This window comes from Pterocles gutturalis, unplaced genomic scaffold, assembly GCF_000699245.1.
Source record: "Pterocles gutturalis isolate BGI_N339 unplaced genomic scaffold, ASM69924v1 scaffold11628, whole genome shotgun sequence".
Taxonomy (NCBI): Eukaryota; Metazoa; Chordata; class Aves; order Pterocliformes; family Pteroclidae; genus Pterocles; species Pterocles gutturalis.
The window spans coordinates 22,971-43,242 of record NW_010118148.1 but is presented as its reverse complement, the minus strand read 5'-3'; the positions used below and the strand labels follow the sequence as shown (position 1 = coordinate 43,242).

The 20,272-nt window shown below is 40.0% G+C and overlaps 1 protein-coding gene across 1 annotated transcript in view; it reads left to right on the top strand.

Moving 5' to 3' along the window:
- Positions 1 to 12,260, top strand: part of LOC104463667 (RNA-binding protein 33-like) — a gene marked incomplete at its 5' end in the record, with an annotated part of 35,886 nt that extends 23,626 nt beyond the window's left edge. The window contains 2 exons of the mRNA XM_010076089.1: positions 11,144 to 11,232; positions 11,426 to 12,260. Coding sequence (XP_010074391.1) covers positions 11,144 to 11,232; positions 11,426 to 11,474 — 138 coding nt within the window. The remainder of the gene's footprint in view (positions 1 to 11,143; positions 11,233 to 11,425) is intronic.
- Positions 12,261 to 20,272: the final 8,012 nt, after the last annotated feature.

Sequence of the window (20,272 nt, the reverse complement as noted above, 5' to 3'; positions counted from 1 at the left end):
TCCTGCTGCAGAAGCGTCTCCTTGATTTTGGATTTCCTGTACTATCTGTTACGTTCTCAAACAATACCAGCACGGCCATTCTGTGAGATTGTTAAAGCCAAATGATCATATCAAAGCAAATATATTTTTGGTTGCTGTGCTTGTTTGTGTTGTTGACTTGCACCTACGCTCTTTTTTAACATTTACCAATTCCTGGCATTGCAGTCCTGGGGTAAGAGCACTTAATGACCACTGCCCAGTGGAGATTTTGTACCGTGTAGCACCATCTACCTTTTCAGATGAAAACACAGTCTCCTTTGAAGGATTTTATTTATCCTTTATGTTTTTAGAAGGCTCTCTTTAGGAGAGGCCTGTGAGCAAGGTTATGACACGCACACACTGATAATATCTACTGTGAGGCTTCAGTTTGTGAACTGCCTCCTGGAACTGATATATCAGTTAAACTGACTTTAGTAAAACAGGAGGTTTTCAAAGCACTGAAGGGCTTAGGAGGCCCTGTCTGATTTATTGTTCGTACATTTGAAAGTACCAGTCAATAAATAATGAAATATATAGATGAGGAGAATTGTTTTTCCTTGAATCTTTCAGTTTTGGGTGTTCCTTTTGACAGGATCAACATTTTCAGACAAATGCAATGCATGAATTGGAGCTATTCTATGAGACTTCTTAGAGTGGGATCATGTCTGTCGCAAAACACCCTGCTCTCCTAAAGATGTCCACTCTACCTCACTTCCCAGTTTAGTAAATGGAATAACGCTGAATTATTTATGTCGCCAGTTCAGAGTGGTTTAATTTGTTTGTGAAAGCAAAAATACTCTCACAAAATACTTTGTCCCTTTGTGTTCTGTAGTACTCTTGGAAATTATTCATACAGTTCCAAAGCACATTTATTCAGTGTTTACTTGCTAAATCTTGCATGAGAATATTAGAAGGGAGATTAATAGAAACCCTGCTAGGAAATGCAATTGAGAGAAGTTATTGAGAATGTGCTAAAAAATTTATTCAGTACTTGCTGTTTGATAGCAGACTCCAAATTTTGGTGTCTCAGTTCAGTGTCACAGACCAATTTAGAAGGGTGTGTTTATAGGAAAAAAATAATACCTGATTTTCCAGTGGGATTTGGTACATCCCTGTGCCCTACTGAACTTGCATTCTTGCAGCAGCATCAGCCGCACCTTTGGCAATTATGGTTTCTAAATCATCCATTTTCATCTTATCAGAGATCTAGAAGTAGTATTTGAAAGACGCTTGAATTTATCTAACGATGCAGAAGGCTTTTTTTTTTGCTAATTGTGCACTTGAATTTCAAGTCTGACTTGTAGAAGACTAGAAATTTCTTGGCTTGAGACTGAGTGGTGTTTCACAAGTGCGGATAGTGAGATACACAGGGGAGAAATGATCCTTTTATGGGAAGAATATGAGACTAGGACCACCATATGCAATATTTACCTCTTTTGGTTCTGTTGGTTGGTTGTTTTCTGATACCATGACATACCACAGAAGTGTTAACATACCACATGAGGAAGAGGCAGCAGCAATTTTAAGTGCCTTATAAAGCAAGAACTGAAAACAAAATGTTTGAAAATCTGTGCTGTCCCTGTTCACAGCAATCACGCTTACACAGATGGGGCTAGATTTTTGAAGCTGTTGTCTAGGCCCGGAATGGTCAAGTCTGGGGTTTGATTGTTTCGGTGGGAGTCTACCCATGCCACTGCAAAATTTCCTTGTTTTGCAATTGTCAATATATCTTGCCATTTTTCCTTTTGCCACACAGGTCTTAGTTAACTTCCCACCCATTCTGTTCCCAAATGGAAGCCATTCAGTACATCCCTTGAAGACAGTGAAAGAGTCAGTATAGATATAGACAGGAGAAGTAGATTGTGCCTCGTGTTGAAACACACTCCATACTGCTACCAGTTCTCCTACCGGAGCACTATTCTCCCCTTCAGTGATGATTTTTCGTTTGGTCTGTATTTGCAAGGCGACAGCTTGATATTTCCTTGTTTTGCCCTCTCTTTTTGCAGAGGCTTCTGTAAACCACACATTTTGTAGCTGTTCTGAGAACGGGGGGGCAACCTTCACCACGGGTGAAGTTGTGCTACTTTCAGTATCTAAAGCCATTGTTTCCTGAGTAGCTAGGGTTTTAGCTGCAACCTCTGAAACTTCAAAAACGTTACAGTAATGTTCTATCTGAGCATACCACTTTCCTCCTGAAGCTCTCTGTGCCACCCCGTCAGGGGGTGGTGTCCCAGTCAATACAGGTTTTATTACTTTAGAGGGACCTCTAAGCACAATTGCTTGTTTATGTATGGTGTGTTCAGCTTCTCACAAGGCTAGGCTAACCACAAACAAACCTTTCTCCCAGGTGGAATACCGTTTCTCAGCATCCTTAAAGCTTCTAGAATAACACCCTATACGTCGAGTGGGTCCTTCGGGCCCTTTTTACCACAGTTGTATCAATAAACCTGGTTGGGCAAATCCCCACTCAATTTGGATAGGGTCGGAAGGATGGATCGGACCCAGAGCTTGATAGTTACTAGCTTCATCATGGATTGGGGACCAGTCCCACGACACTCCCTTTCTCACCAAATCATACAAAGGTCTTGCAATAATGGAAAAATCTGGAATGTGTTTTCTCCAAAACACAAGCAATCCTAATGCATGTTGTAGTTCTTTCTTTGTTTCAGGCATTTTTATCTGGTCTAATGTAGCAAGGGTGTCTCGAGGAATACATGTCATCCCCTTTCCACCATATCCCTAAGAATTTTACTTCATTTGCTGGTGTCTGAATCTTTTCAGGGGGAATTTTCAGTCCCAAGCCTTCTAAGTGCGAAATAATTTTGTCCTGCATTGCTCGAACCCTGTCTACCTGATTGCCTCCTATGAGCACATCATCAATATACTGGTAAACTTTTATTCCTTCCTCCAAAGGAATCAATTCCAATTCTCGCGCTAAAGCGTGGTGAGCTAGGGTAGGCGAATGCTTATACCCCTGAGGAAGGCGGGTGAAAGTGTACTGTTGTCCTTCCCAAGTAAATGCAAAACGTTCCTGGTCCCCAGGTTGGGTGGGAACCATAAAAAAAAAATCTGTGACATCTATAGTTGCCATAATGGGGTGAGCTTGTTCCTGGATGGATGTTACGAGCTCAGCAATGTTTGGAACTGTGGCTGTGGGTGGTCCTGAATTAGCATTAAGTCTTTGATAGTCTACAGTCAATCTCCATTTTCCATTTGGTTTACGAACTGGCCACACAGGAGAGTTGAAAGGGGAATGGGTTGGCACTACAATTCCCTGTTCCTTCAGTTCCTGCAATACGGTAGTAATTCACTCTCGTGCCCCTAAAGGCAACAGATAAGGATTGACATTCGTCAGTCGTGAAGGAGGAAGCAAAGGTGCAGTACGTAATAGTCATATGTCAGTTGATGGGACACCAAATGTCCATTTTTTTTCCCTTATCATCCATCCACACTTTACCCCTCAGAACATGAATTCCTAAAAGGTTAAGTGGAAACGGTCCCACAACCATTGTTACTGAAGTGGCTGCATCTTCCCCGGGCAGTCGTAAACCAACAGTAGCCAATGTTTGTGCTCGGGCAGTACCAAAAGCATCTGCAACAAACATCTGTCGTTTATACAAGGTGATGCCACTTTGTGTAGCATCTTCCGGTTTAAGGGCTGAAATTTGGGCTCCTGTGTCTACCAAAAATGTTATGGGTACTAATCTAGGTTCTACAAAACAAATTATAAATCACCTTGATGGTTTTCAGTGAGCCTCCTAATATACATCCATCCTTCGCCTCCCCGCTCACTACAAGGGGGCGAAGGGATTAGTTTTCCAGCGGCTTGTGGGAGGCGGTTAGATCCAATGAAGGAGCAGTAGGAATAGGATTTTTGCCTTTGATTTGTGGATTTTCGGTCCATCCCAGTACTAATTTTCCCAATTTTTCTGTTGGCAACCTGTTCATAAGTTCTCGGGGAATGCCTTTTCGGCATCCCATGGTCCAGAAATTATTTCGTCTGTTCCCTACATCTTTGCCACCAGATGCTGTTACAGGAAATGTCTCTTTACTTTTGTTCAGGGGTGCTTTCATTTCTGTGCGTCTTAAGACTTTTGATTCTGGTTTGGTGAGAGAAGTGGCTACAGGGCCATATTTTCTCTCATAATTAATCAATTCTTGAGCGACCTCTCCCCAGGTCCAAACTTTCTTTTCCTGAGGTCGACAATTAGGGTTCACGATTTCTTCTAATGCGGTGACAACCCTATCCCCCTGGGACATCGCCTGTATTTTTCCTTGCAAGTGAATGCCAATAGGTTTCAGAGAATTGAGGAGTCCTCTTATAAGAAGAGTCATTTGTTTTGGATTGACCGGTATCATCATTGGGGATTCATGTTTAGGTTTAAGTTCCCGGTCATACATCATTTGCAAACATGCTGCCTTTTGTACACTTTCTACTAATTGGTCAACTGTCCCCACAATTGCAAGGGGATCTCTCCTTTCCAACTGATTTAATCCTCCAGCCCAATAGGCTGCCCTCTGGGTTAGGGACCAGGGAGCACTGTAATTGCCGGTGGTTAAAAACACTCAAGGCCCCCAGTAGCCTTCGGCTTCTTTTTCATTTAACAATATCTAGTCCCCACCAGACAATGACACTCTCCAAACATACTCTGTTTCCAACTCCTTAGGAGCACGACCAAAATCTTTTTTCAATTTAGCTAGTTCAGTAGCCGAATATGGGATTTCCTTAGTAGTAATGTGAGGAGATTTCTCCCAATCATCCTCATATTTGAATTCAGTTTTGACCAAGGGTCTCAAAAAACTAGTGGGAAAATTCATTTCGTCCAATCTTAGTTTCGCCACCTCTAATTCCTGATTAGGGTATTCGAATCTTTTCTCAAAGAGGTTTCACCTTGTCCTCGCCCGCAAGGAGTTTTTCTTTTAATACAGACTGCAAGTAATTTACCTGAGCTCTTTCTCCTGACAATTGTTCCTTTAAAATCTCTACCTGTCCTTTTAGAGACTGAACCAAATCTTGTAGAGACTGTATGATTTGTGATTCTGCTGTGACTTGTTGATCTCTAGCTTCTACAGCTGCAACCAGGCTTGCACCCAACACAGCACAAATGATTTATTTTCCCTTTCTGCACCACAATTTGGCGTCCTTTTGTAAAGCATTGATTTGGTCCGTTACACTCTGCAGATTATACCAATTTTTTTGTGCCCAGTCCATGCCTGGTATGGGCGAGCAATATATTTTTCCAAGAGATTGTACAAACATTTTCACCCATGTCAAACAAGGCGGAGTGGTCATCTCAGAGAGGCACACACGTAAGTTACAACAAAGAATAGAAGCAAATTTCAACAAAGGGTCCACTCCTTACGATCATGAGAGGTACACACATAAACGAAAGTGAGTGAAAATGCGGCACTCTCACTTCAGGGAATCCTGTCCGTGACACTAATTAAATGTCCAGGCCCGGAATGGTCAGGTCTGGGGAGATTCTTTGTTATTCCCAGAGTGAGATTAAGACACAAACGAGGTCAGATGCCGTAAAGAAAAGAAGTTTAATAGTTTCAAAAACATTTGCGTAGAAGCAGGAAATGGAGAGAACGAGAAGGAGGAAAAAAAAAAGTAAAATAAGGTGCAATAGCTACCACCATGGAGCTGCGGCATCCTGTCAGTCCGAAAGGTGCAATAGCTACCACCATGGAGCTGCAGCGTCCCGTCAGTTCGAATCGACTTGACGTCAGGTGGGGAATTCCATTGGGTGCTGGTTGTCACCGTTTTTATCGAGGTGTCTTCGCTCCTTCCAAGAATTGTTCTGCTTAGCCTCACCCCTTCAGGAGTTGCTTTGCTTAGCCTCACCCCCGACTCCGCGGTGGTGCACATACCCAATACCGTCCCTCTGGGGGATTTTTCTGTCCCTGAGTCTGGGCGTATGTGCTGGGGTAAGGGTACAAACAGGAGATGGGTGGGTTTTGTGGTCGGACAGGTGCTGTGTTGCTGCAGCGATGGCAGGGTAAACATCCGTTGAGGCAAGATGTTCCAGCAGTGTTGAGACAGACATCTGTTGCTAGCACAGTCTCAACAAAGTCCTTTACAGACATCAGTATCCCAAAGTGCATGAGTGGATCATCTTGTGGATGTAAATTAATGTTTATACTAGTGTTGGTGCTCAGTGCTGTACAAGATCCCCTGCAACTGGAAATGCTCAGGAGGCTGTGATAGAGAAGGGATACTCTACTTGGATATTTCCTCGTTCTTCATTTGATCTGCTCAATCTGCACCTTCCCTTCTGGCGGATCTGTAGAGCAATTGATTCCACACTGATTCCTATTTTCAAATATATAGTTTGGCTCCTGATTTTGTTGCAGTGTGCTTACCCTACGTGTGTTTTCTCAGGAGGAGGATCTTTGCTGGCATAACAGAAAGTTTTAACATGTTTATGGAAAAAGTCTATAAATTATCAGCGAGTCAATGGGGAGGAAGAGATTACATTGTTTTAATGGGTACAAAAGAGTCCGATTTTTATTTTTAGCTTTTTCATGTCAGTATTATTATTGAGGTACAAGTAGCTTGCAGAAACCTTGGGAAGGAAAGTTGAAAACTTCTCTCAATTTATGATGTTCAATGCTTTTAGCTTTGCCATCGAGTTGCTTTGAGAGGATGGTTCTGTGAGTCAGGGTTTGGGAACCACTGGGCATGCGTAAGAGAACATGAAGGAGAGACTTTTACAGTGGAAGTTGGAAATTCAGCATTTTTTTCCCCTACCATACCCTGGAAATGGAGAAAATTATCTTTTCCCATGTATGAGCTTTGAAATACCCTCTATTGACTAATCACTGAAGACTCTTTTAATTCTCATCCTTGCTTCATTAAAGCTGCTCTGTTATTAACATAGGAAAGAAAATACCATTAAGATTCTCAAGACAGAAGAAGATCTTTGGGGCTCCAGGAGCAGCCCCTTATTTGAAGCTGCATTTTACAACTCAAACATGATTAAATTAGCAGGAAAATTGCTTCCTTTCAACATACAGTTTGCTGTCAGACTTTTTCTGGAGAGGATAAGCTTTCAGATACAAATAATACACCTGTAAAATCTGAATGATGAATCTAAAATAATCACATATTAAAAATAAAATTATGCATTCCAAAGTGTTGGAAGGCAGAGAAGATTTCTGAGCACACCACCACAATAGAGCCTCCTGGGGACCGCACTGGAGCAGTGACATTCAGTGCACATCCATCCAGAACCGCTTGCTAAAGTAGATTACTAATAAGTTGCAAAGGTCATGAAAAACCCAGAGTGTTTTTTTGGTCCTCTTGAGTCTGGGTTTGATGTTTATACTGTATAAAGAGGTTTACGTTCGGCTAGTTATTGCCACCTTCAGATTTTTTTTTTAGGATGTTGATAGGTAGATCAGGTCATTTGCTGGATTTCCAGATAACTCGACTATGGAGTGATTGCTCTGTGGAGGTGTTCCGTCATCTTCACTCATATTTTCTTACATCAAATGATTGCTTCACTCATATTTTCTTACATCAAATGATTGCAAACATAAAACATCAGTGCAAAATCTCAGTATTGCTTTGTGAAGATTTAAGATCGTAAATTCTGATGTTGAAAAAAAGAAAGGAAAAAAAATCTCAAAAATCTCCACTGTTGTGTGTCAGAGGTGATGAGAATGCTGTGATTTAGCTGTATATTTTGAGTAGTTTTACAAATATGTGTTTTACTCTGATAGTGCAGTCCTTTCTTTTCTGGTCTCGGAAGGGAAAAACAATTGTGTGTTGATGTGCTTCTCTTCACTTTCTTAGAGTGACAGTGCTACCTAGTGCTCAGTTAGAGTAAAGGCAGCTGTCTGCTCTGAGACTGCATTCAAAGTCGATGAATTTATTTCTAGTTTAAAGGCTTATCAGTGGAAACGATGAGTGCACCCAGAAGACAGGCACTCCTCTGGGGTCAGCAGGGCAGTTCTCCATGGGACACAGCACATAAGGCGCACAGGGCTGGCGTGGTGACCTGTGCGGTCTTCCTGCCTGTAAAAACATTTTCAGCCAAGAGTTTTTGCCAGCTCCGTCGACTGTGGGAGAAGACATGGGCAGTCCTGCTCCATCCTTGGGGCTAGGCGAGGAGAAGAGCAGCTCCATAAAGAGCCTGTCCTGTTCAGCCCTGCTGTAGAGCGGTGTGTGAGCTAGCAATGCCATCTCAGTGACAGAACATCCTCTCATCTCATCTGGCATATGGAGATGGAAAGTTAAGCACTTCTAAAGGCGGTTTACTATTAAATGGTGGAATCAAAGATGGCAGAAAAGGAGGAATGAGGAGGAGATCAGATGCAACAGCTGAGGGTAAAATAAAATACATTCTGTCCCCGCCTCTTTGACTGTTGGCAATGGCTAGGAGGTGTCACTCCCAGGAAAGATGCTTCAGGTGTCAGGAGACTGTGAGGATAATAAAAACATGTCTGCATTTATTGATGGGAGGGAAGAATAAATAGAATCCAGTCTTTCTTTTTTAGGAAACGCCTGCTGTGCTGCTGTTCAACTTGTTGCAGAGCAGGTTGGATCACACAGGGGAGATGATGTTGGTTAGGAAAGTTTACTTTTTTTTTTTTTTTGCATAGGCCCTTTTTTAGCAGCTTTGCATGGACTGCTACTCCTAATCCCAAACTCACCGATGAACTGAATGTACAGTCTATTAGGTAGTCCATTTACTTCCATGAAAGAAATTAAGTAAAGGCGGAAACTTTTATTTCCCATGTGTCCTCTATAATTGAAATGAGTGCTTGCTCCAGTCTCGCTCCTGTCTGCTTGGTTTCCATCTCCCAGTGCTCTGTTATCTCCCTTTCAATGTCTTCCTCTCTGTGTAACCTCTGAGAGTTTTGGTCTCAAAGATGTTCGCTTTCTGCAAGAGATCTCTTGCTTTCTACTCATGGATGTCCTGCTGCTTGTCTCAAGGCAATGAAGCTTAACTAGAAGTTATTGTGCTGCTATTATCATACAGGCTATTTCAATATTATTTTCACTATTTTTGTTACAAACTTGTGAGTAAAGGACAAATTTGAGGGCAGTGTAGGTCTGCAGGCCTAAAGAAGTGTTTGCAGAGGGAATAGTCCTTTTATGGCATTCGTAATTCATTCAGCCACTGGTTCACTTGCAGAAAAAGACAGAATTTCTGATTTTATTTTTTAATTGTTGAATTAGATAGTATGTTTTAAAACAGTTGTAGGCAAACTCTCAATCAAAAGCATGAGCAAGTGTGAAATATTGGTTGTTTGTTGCCTTTTCTGTTTGACGCAAGATCTGCATCTTCTCATCACAGTGCCTAAGAAAGCAGGAAAAGGAGATAATCAAGATCAGTGTGAGCTCTCTGCTACCTAAATCCTTTCTGTATAAAAGACTCCTCCTCAGGCTAAACCAGTTTTTCTTTTTAATGCTGCATGTGTCAGAATGTAATCTCTCTTCGCCAGAGTCAAATGGGAACATGCCCAGAATATCTCTGATGTCAGGATGGTCTCGGAAAGTGCTGTATGGTAGATCTGTACGCCCCAATCCATAAAGTAACCAGTCATTTGAAATCCCTTGGAAGTTATTTTATGTATTGTCAATCCTTTACACCTGAGTGGACCTGGGAAGGAGTTTTCATCCTCTGGTGAACATCTGACTAGGTCAACTTAAAGAGAGGATGTGAATGAAGTTGTTTTCTCAAAGCTGTGACATTGGGAAGGATTATGATATTTCCATTTAGGAATTCATGATAGAAGGAGATTCTAGTGGAGTACAGTGTGACAGCAGGGAAATCTCCTGTGGAGGAAACGTGAGCGTCCCCTCGTTAAATGAGAAGAGGTCAAGTGATGCCTGATAGAACCAGCCCATCTCCAGAGGCAGTGCTGTGTGGCTGGCCATGCCCTGCCTCCTGGACTGGCCTTTGGCATCCTGCAAAATCAGTAGGTAACAGAGTAATACTAAATTCAGATCAAATTCCTAATAAGACATGATACTTTTTATCATCATAACAAAGATTATAAGACTAAGGATTTTTCAGGTATCATGTATTCTTTGAAAATGAACAGCTGTCATTAGTAGCATATAAAGACCTGTCCGGTGCTTTTAGCTTCTTTTTGGTACTGCCTCAGATGTAAAACCAACATGCTGAATTACTTTTTCAGAAGTGCCATTAATCTGTGCTCCTCACCATGTCTGAACATTATTGAAAGAAGGATTTAATATAGATTTGAATGTGTCTGTGTCTAACATATAGTTAGATTCTGATGCTGAATCAGAACAGTTCTGTCTTGAATGTGCCACAGCATAGGCCAGTAAACATACAAAACCTGCTGTGGGATACTGGAATCACAGGAACGTTCTCTGGGATCATCTTGGCATTGCCTGGACTTTTCCTGCTGCAACAGGGGGCGCGAGTTCTCCAAAGCCTTGGCTGAGGCACGCTATAGTTTTGGAGACCTCAGTGCTACACAGGGGTTTTTTGATAGTTATAGCATTGTGAAATGCTGCTCTCATGGTATGGGAAGCACATTTCCATGGGCTTGTTTGGGTAGGTGTGTGTTGCATGGTTTCCCATTACTAGTAGGACTTGGAAATGGTGCCCTGAGCCATCTCATCAAGGTCATGTGTTTGTAAGTCTGTCAAGAGCTACCTACTTTTGTTAAAATAGTGTGAGGGTATACAGTCTAGAGAGCAAAACCAAACACTTTTTTCCTGTTTCTGTCCTGTTTAACCTGTGGAAAGCCCCAATCCTTTAATGTACATCAGGTGAATGACTCCCAGGCGCTTGTGTGGGAAGTTGAGCTCTGCCCAGTTGAATGTTTCTTGTTCAGTTGGTGGGAGTTTGGCTGCAGGGTTTGGTTCAGCTGAATGGATGGAATTGAAAAGCTGTTGCCTTTGTTAACCAGTGGTGGTCTGGGTTTTCCGGTTAGTACAGTTGCCTGATGCACCAGCTCAATACCTTTAGCTGGGTCCTTGACTGCAGTCTCAGAAGTATGTTTCCACTCCCTGGACACCAACAAATGCTTCTGAGAAAACAAATATGACAAAATTTCAATGGGTTTAATGCAAAATTAATTTAAAGGGATCTTTAAGCGAATACTAAAAACATGTTTCGGCTTTTTGTCTCTGCAGAGTTTACAGATGCTTCCTCAACAACGGAAAGCCATAGCAAAATTTAAGGAGCCGGCACATGCTTTAGCATTTCAACAGAAATTCCACAGGTAAATAGTTAAGCACTGCTGCTGCCTCAGTTCCTTCCCTCTCTTAAGATTAAATCAGTCTCTTCTGCTCAATGTTTCTCTTAAGCCAATCAAGCATCTGTTTATTAGTGACCTTCATAGAACCTCCTTGTCTGTTCTCCACCCCTAGAATCAGTTTCAGTACCAGGTTTAAATTTCTTTTAACTTTTAACAGGCACATGATAGATCTGTCCCACATAAACGTGGCACTGATAGTTGAGTGATGTCTGCTGAGAGAAACCCTGACACTAACAGAAGCGTACTGTGGAGACACGACGCAGTGGCAAACCATCAGGTTGTGAAACCTTTCAGCTTAGTCTTTAATTGCTATGTTGAACTACGGAAAGCAGCAAGATGTACTCCAGAAGAGCTGAACTTGAGAGGATCTGCAAAGGTGGAAGTTTTGTTCGGTGTGTTCACCTTCTGTTGTAACCACGTGGAACTAGAGATTTTTTTTCAAAATGCTTTCAATGCATGTAGACACTGTTCTTCAAGATCCTACTGTGTCACCACAGTGACTTGAGAGAGAACGTTTACATCGAAAGATTAAAAAACTTTCTTCATAGCAAAGAATATTTGATAATGGTTGCTCTTATCTTCAGTATGAGGTGTTTGAATGAAAACTCACTTTTCTAAACAGAACACATTAGTTATGTTGCATATCTGAGAGCACAGAAGGTATTCTTGCATAGATGTAAACGTGGTCTACTTCACTGAATAGCAGTATGCTGAGAAGCTTTGGAGGTGACACTGGAAAATTGCAGTTTTGATCTTTGTAAATATGTTGTCTGTCTTTGCATTTTTCTATTCCAACACAGACTTCCATCTTCTCTTTCCAATTCAACTTATTCTATAAAACACTGTGTAGAAATAACATTGCTGTATTTTCCCTTGGTTTTTAAAAACAAGGATCTTTGCCCTTCAGTAGCATCGTGGGGTAGTGAACTCCCAAGCTGTAACTAGGTTGTTTTAAATGACGTTACCAGATACAAGGAAGAAGAAATACTTAGTGGCTCACTTCAAAAATGTTACGCAGGAAGAGTGGCGCATTCCTAATAATTCTTTTGGGCTAGCGTTTCATTATTGCCATATGCTTTATTTTGATTAGGTTTTTTTTTTCTTTGAGATTTATTTTGTGACTAATGCTGAACCATAAGAAACCCGCAACTGAAAGGATTTGGTTTGGTCTGTTGTTCCTGATAAATACAGGATTATAAGGACATTGTGAATCTGATGGTGAATGTGGCAGTTCCCAAAAATTCCGTGCAAACGTTAAGGACCTTATATTTTATTCAAAGTAAAATCAGTAATATATCCTTTTGGTTAGAACCATCTAGATGGTGTTGCCAAAGGAACAGTTTTTTTCAGCTGCTTCTGAATAAACTTATTAAAATGTCATCTTTATATTGGATTCCAGTTTTTATGAACATTTATTTAGTTTTTAGACTGTGAGCTTTTGCTTCAACCTTTTTTTAGGAATACTCTTAAGCACTCCACCAAGTGTTTGAAGGGGGGACTTACAGAAACCCTGCAGGTTTGTTACCTGAGTGACTGCAGAAGATCACTATTGGTATGTAATAAAACAGCTACGAGTGGGGTCCAAAATAGGCATGCCAAGTATGGAAGGATGAGCTAAGCAATTTTATAGTAGCATAGATTTTTTTTTTTAAAGATTTAATGGTAACCAAGTCACAAGGACCTAATTGGCTTACAGTTTTGGTCCAGAATTTAAATTAAGTAAAAGTTACTAAAGATAATGATTGAATAATAAATACTGTCAAAAATCTTCTAGGTAAAACTGCTATTTGTTCACAGGAATAATACAGAATAATGTGGTACTTTGGAAACATTGCACTGGGGAAAAAAGATGGAAAGAATACTCTTAAGCCTGTTTACAACTTAGTGCCGAGACACAGTAACATCATGAGAATTTTGGCACAGAAGTGAGTTTTGCACCCTTCTGTGTAGTTCTCTATTTATGCATAATACTTAAATAACATCCAGCACTGTTGCTATACATAAAGTGCTACTAGTGCTTCAGGGTAGACCCAAGCCCAGGACAGAGAATGAGCTGCAGGTAGGAGGTGCCCAGTGGGAGCCGACCCCGAAGACTCACGCAAGGTGATCTGCCCTGTGCTGATTAACTCCTCATACCATGAGCACTAGAAACCCTGCACTGCCTCCCTCAGGTTATGTCGGTTTTAGTTTTAAGAAATAAATGCTTCTCTTTAAACGAGTCGTTAAACAGTTATTCATCCTACTGTTAGGGAGCAGCTTCTCTGTGATGAGAAGGATGGGAAGACATCTTGGAGTGGCGCGATAATAGTGCGTGTCTGGAAATCTGGGTTAGATGCAAACGCCAGACAAACCAGCAGCTGAGTTCAGCAGTAGGAACATCTGCAGTTGATCAGCTGTCCTGTCAGAAGCAAATGTTATTGGGGTTAGAGGGTTTCTTGGAGCCTAAGAATATGGGTTTGATTCAAAAGTCAAAGTAGTTTGTAGTAATGCTCCTGCTTTGGGTTTTGAATCCATCCCAAAGAGGCTGAGGTTCAGACAACTTGAGTTTTAAGAATTTTTATTCACTTGGGTTTTTTAATTTTTTTTTTTTTGAGACAAATGTGTGGCTTTGGAATAAAGGCGTGAAATCGCCTCAGATCTATTTAAATGTAGGATGCAACATAAGCAATGCCTGTTTAATGACTAGATGCATCCTCTTTAAAGGCGGTTGCAATAGATCGTTGCTTGTGCATAGACAGAGTACGAGTGGGTTGCTGGTGGTGATTTTAGCTGCCTGTTGCAGTACCTGGGTATTTTACTGTATGTAAACATTCTATATGTATGTATGTCTATATGTGTTTTATTATACACATACATACATACTCAAACCCTGTATTGTCACCATATCTCTCTACTCTCTTAAACTCAGTAGCAAAAGTAGCACTTAGGTGAGTCATTCATTAAAATGTTTGTATTTTGTTAGTTCTCAAACCCTAACTTAAAAGTGGATCTCTTGGCAATGATCAGTTTGGATGATACAGCTCTTTTAGATCCATTTGTTGTCTCCTCCCAAAAAACTGCAAAGGAAGTAGAGGTAAAGCTAGATGGATGTGTTCTTGCCATGTTCTCTTTCAGCACATAGTTAAATCTGAGCGTCTTAAGTTAACTTTCTCAGAAGATCTGTTGCAACCATTATCTTGTTCTTTCTTTAACATGCATTCAAAATACAATGCAAAAAATGAAAAAAAAAATCATTTAATGTAGTATGTAAATATTGACCTTTTAAAATTAAAATGTTACTCAAAATGCTTACAGTCAACCACATCTTAGCTACTTGTTAGTTTTTTTGTGTTGTCTTATCTAAGTTTGATGGATACAGTTCCATAAATGTTGATGTGTTTTTGTGTATATCTTCAAATTTTTATAAAGATGCTAGTAAGTCAATACATATATCCTGATCTGTGTATTATTTGTTCACAGTTTTTATTAGCATAATTTTATAATGATTTGAATAGGCAACTCCAGTAGCTGATTATATGGAGCCAACTTTTTTTTTTCAAATTATTTTGTTTTCATCTTGTAGCACTGGAGAATTCAATTCATAGCTAATCATATTTTGTCTTTTTTTGAAAGCTTAGATAGGCCATATGATCTGTGGTATTTTAGTAGAATGTTTTACTTTTTTTATTTAAAAAAAAAAATAAAAATCTGTCCTTTAACTTTTGAGGGAAATACAGTGCACTGTCAGACCAAGACATGGGGTTTCTAGGTTCATTCAGTTGTGCTTTACAAGTACCAATTAGATCTGTTGTGTAATACTGTTCTCAAAAGTTTGGGCTATTTTGGTTTTACACATAATTCAAGTTGGTCGTGTAACACCTTGGTTCCTCACAGTGTTAGCAACTCATGTGGCACGTACACCATGTGATGGAATGATATGCAGTGTTGGAAAAGCTTGCTGTCGTCGGTGCTAGGCAGGAAGAGGACAGGTCTGTAGCATCTTCATAGCTGAAGGAGGAGCTGCCATGCAAATGTTTACCTCTAAGTAGTGATAGAGAATAAATTCAGACAGGGATATTGTACTTGGCCTGCATAAATCTCCAATGTGACTTCATGAGAGAAGAGTAGATACCTCATCTGTGAAATATCTTCAGATACCTAATTTATTCCCTAATTTAATTCTGAAGATTCACTTCAGATTTCCAAATTTCTGTAAAAAAAGGTCCTAAGCATTAAAATGCCAAACGGACTGAGCATTTTGGTTCTTTGATGTTAGGTTTCTACTGCAAGGATTTAGGTGAGAGATTTTTTTTTTTTTTTTTTTTTTTTTACAAAACTGTAGGTTATTTCAGAAGAACCTTGAGGGTCTTCGTCATTTTTTCTTAACGTTATCTAGCTACTTGAAATAAGAAAAAACATTTTACTTGTTGCTGAATTTTTAATATTTTTTTAAACATAGTGTCTTCTATCTGCTTAGCTGAAAGTTGTGCCATTTTCCCTGAAGCTGCTGTAGGCGCTTCCTACCGTTACACACAGTAACTGCGTGTCTGTATGTGTGTGTGGGTGCATTGCCCCTGTAGCTGGGGTGAGAGGGTGGGCAGGAGGGAGCGGGGTTTCATTTCTTGGGGGTTTTTTTGCCTGTTTTTTTGTCTAACTCAGGAGATATCCTGGATTTGTTCTCTGGTGTAGTATTGTGTTGTTCTTGTCCTTCGCGTAGTACTGTGCTTGTTATGTGGGTCATGGTACTTGAAGGTAGAAATCTGGCTTCACCTATGCACTGTCAAAAAGGCATTTTTGTTCAGAGAGACATGAACCTTTTTTTTAAACAAAATATTTTTTTGTGCTTTTAATTTTTTTTAGCAGCATGTTGCATGAGAAATTAAATGTGAAGGAAACAAATATTGAACAGATTGCAGAAAGTTAGCTGTATTATAAAGGTCATTTAGGGTAACATAGGGCTTTTGTTTCAATGTTACCTTAAATCATGTCTTAACCACCAAATAATTCATAAACATAATACTTGAAAGTATTTTATTTTCAATTAGTATCAAATCCTAAGGATTTTACGTAAGGTTTTTTGTAACCTGATTTTTTATCATGGAGATGACTTATTATTCACATGAGCACAGGGTCTTGTGTACGAAACCACTGATTCATATTGGATCCTTACGTATACCATCTTCTGGTATAATATGGTTGGGAAGGATCATTTTGTTCTTTAAAACACTGCTTTTTGCAGGGTTGGGTTTTTTAATTTAAAAAAAAAAACCCTCTGATTTCTACTTCTGTGCTCTTTTTGATGGAAAGTGTGGTCCTTCTTGCTCTAAAGAAAACCTCAAGAGGAAAGTTAATCTCACTGGGTCTTTTAGGTGCCTGTGTTGCTTTCTCACTTCTTGGTTGGATGCACTGATTTTTTCTAACTAACTGGAAATGGGCTTGATATATACACTATTTTTCAACAGATTCCACTGCCTTTATTTAATGTAACAACACTTGGGTTAAGTGATTTTTACCATTTATATAATTTTAAACAGTATTACAGTTTAAGAATATGTTTGTAAAGGAACTTGTATACAGTTAAATGTGGCTGCATTTGCAATGTTGCATGTAGTCACTTGGAAGATCACGATTTAAAACACTGCTGTATTAACATGATGTTCATCCAGTGGTTCAGGATTTTCTTTGTATGCTTCTAATGGTTTTTAATATGCGTTGCATTTTTTCCTAGGATCTGTCAGGCTGACTTTGGAACCTTATAGTTTTATTTCTATTTATATAATAACAACACCATTTTTTGCAGAATTTCTTTTGCAGGTGGTGAAAAGTCTTTCAGTGTTTTAACTAGTAATTAATACACCTTTTCAACAAAGACAAGGTGCTAACGCACATTTATTCACAGCTGATCTTCCGTACCATCGCATCCAATTTGTACTGATACAAAGTGCCGTTAGGATAAGTCATCTTTCTTTTTTCCTGTGGTACCCTTTTCCTCTACCCTGTGCTTTCACTCATTTTCATCTCATTTTCCCCTGTTTTTCAATTCCCACAAGGATATTTGTATCCTTTTCCTGCTCTTTTCACTCTCTGTTCCTGTCTTCCAGAATTTTTCTTAAGTGCATTGCATTCAATCTTTTGCTCTCTTTTCTCTTCTTACAGTCTCTTCTGAGGATACCTGAAGCCTGCATCTCCCACCCTGAAAGCACATTGTACTGTATTTCTTTTTGCAGACTTTGGTACATAAAACTGAGGTTTCTTTTACAGGTATCGTACCTTAGGAGATGCTGCCCATCCCAGGGCACTGGAGAAGCATCGCGTAACCATTTTGCTTTGCAGTTTTACCCATACTGGAGAATTAAAACACTGTGTTCGTGCTCTAGCATTTGTAGCGAGCCAGGCGAAACAGGATTAACAACTCTTTTATCCTTTTCACTTTTTCAGGAGTTCTGTTCTTGAATTCAGTGATAGTAATAGCACTTTTTTTTCATTGCCACGTAGAAAAACGAACACTGTCGACACAATTCTACTTCCTATTACTATTACTGAATGTGATCCTTCCTAACCTGTAAAGTGTTAAACATTGTACATATTTGGGTGTTTTGAGAATCACTTCAAATGTATTGCTCTAATCTGGATTACAGAGTTTGTTTATTAGCAGTTCAGGATATAAATTCAACAGCCGACTGTATCATACTGACTCCACTGGGGGTTCGTCTGCCTCATGTTTTCTACAGCATCATCTGCACAAGGTGTTTACTACAAATTTCTTGAATGTAATACTGAAATATACCAAATCCTCCGCTTGCATAAGAGATCTTTGTCATACCTATTTCAATGAATGTAAAAATGGAAACACAAAGATTGATCTCATGTACAAGTTTTTCTTTACATGTAATTCCATGTTTAAGATGTCAACATGTAAATATATTTATTGTACCTAAAATATGTCAATAAAACTTGATCTTCGTATTTCCTCTGTTGTCACTTGATGTACAACTTGAAATTCAAACTTGTTAGAAAAGGCTTCACATTGCATCGTTTTTATTATGGTAACACCTCTGGGCTCCTGCTTCTACATCAGCATCACAGCATGGGGTTCTTTTAGAGCTGTGCAAAGGTGCCCAAGACAGAAAAACAAGTCACTGAGGGTGGGTGACGGTAAAAGGGTCTTGTGCTTGTGTGACTGGTTCAAAGGGGCTGGAGGCTAACCAGGATCTCAGAACACAGGTATAGGAGGAAAGTTTGTGAGTGTAAAAGCTTTTCTGCTTCTTTTCAGCCATACTGACATGTCTAGCAAAAGATCTCTACTTCCAAATACTGCCTATCTTAATTTATGATGTAAAGAGGAGCTCTCAGCAAGGTCAGTATCATCACCACCAGTTATATTCTGAACACAATTATGTCAGTCTAAATGGAGGCTAATTCCACTGGTGTGTTGTGTATCAAGAAAAGAGGTCAGAACTGGCCGCCTTGCTCTTTCTAGGGTTTTTTAATAGTTTGTTAAAATTGTTCACAGAGTTAACTGTAAAAAATCCCCCTATTGCCCTGGTCTCACTGGAAGTGGCTACCTGTGGTCCAGCACATCCATTTTCAGTGAAGCATGACTAGTATGTCACATCATCGCTGGGGGCAGATCTCAAGAGAACATAGTTACCTGGGGGCAGACTAATGATACTCCAAGTTGTTTGTTTGTGCATATACCCAGACAGAGGACATATTGGTGACCAGCAACACAGTGACCTTAGAAAGCTCACTGAGGTAAAAAAAAAAAAAAAAAAAAAAGGCCTCTGATGCAGTGATTTTTATAGTGAGCAATATAATAATTTTGCTTACAAAGTTCCGGCTTAGTTTTCAACTTGTGGATTTTGTTTTGAATTAACAATTAGGAACACATTGTAGACATCCATCCAACTGCAGTGTCACCTCTTCCACATCTCCTATACAGAAAGCTCCAAGCAAAAGTAAACCTCACCAAAAACGTTCAAAACCCAAACCCGATGAGTTCTATCTCCTTGTTTATTTGTACCTTCTTTCCCTGCCTCTGTCAGTCTGCAGTCTTGGGGCACGAATTTGTGTTTCAGTGAAGCTGATCCACCACTGAGCATCAACTCATCACTCCACTCTTGAAATAAACTAAACAGTTTAGCCATTGCACAGCACGGGGGAAAAAAGAAACTCTCTTTTTGAGAGCACAGGTTAGGGTCAGGCATATGAGTCCGTGTGGTCTTTAGAAGTTAAAATATCCTGCTGATGAACTTGTAATTTTGTAAGACTTCAGGATTCGTGCAGGGCTGTGCTTTAAGAATTAGGACGATGACAACTGCAAAGTGATGCAGGAAATCGATGGAGCTAGCTAGTTATTGAAGGGATGGAAAGGGAGTGACCAAGGGAGGTACAAATAAACCTTTAAAATCAGATTTTGAAATGCCTAATGGAGTGCTTCAAAAATTGGTCTTGATTGACCTTAATTAATTTGTAATGATTTGGGCAGGAAGAGTTGGAGTGTGCTCACCAGGCATGTTGGGAGGCACATGAGGGAGGGCTTGGCTGAGGAGGAGGATGGGAGTATTTTAGAGGAATGGGATGAGAGAGAGAATGAGAGAAGTGAGATTAAATTTAATCTTGACAAGTGCAAGAGCAAGCACTCTGCTGTAAGATTCACTGGGAAAAGAGCAGGAGATAGCTGATCTGCAGATGTGGTGAACTGAGAAAAAAAGACGTCTGCCTTTTTAGGATGCACGGGTCAGGCACTACCAGAACTGAACTATTGGCAGGTGTATGTGTAGCATGAATATTTAGTGCTGGACTTCAAAATAGCAACACAACCACCTCCCTACTGCCCTAAATAGAACCCCCACTGTGAATATTTATTTTAGGAAGCTTTTTTTGAATGGTTCGGTTATCAAAGATTTTATCTGCTTTTCCTCTACACGTTCAGCCTTTCAAAGACCAGGGCTTAAGCTACAGAAAATGTCCTTAGATGGGTTGAATGAGAATTGACTGGGTACATGGTGCCACTGCTCTTTGG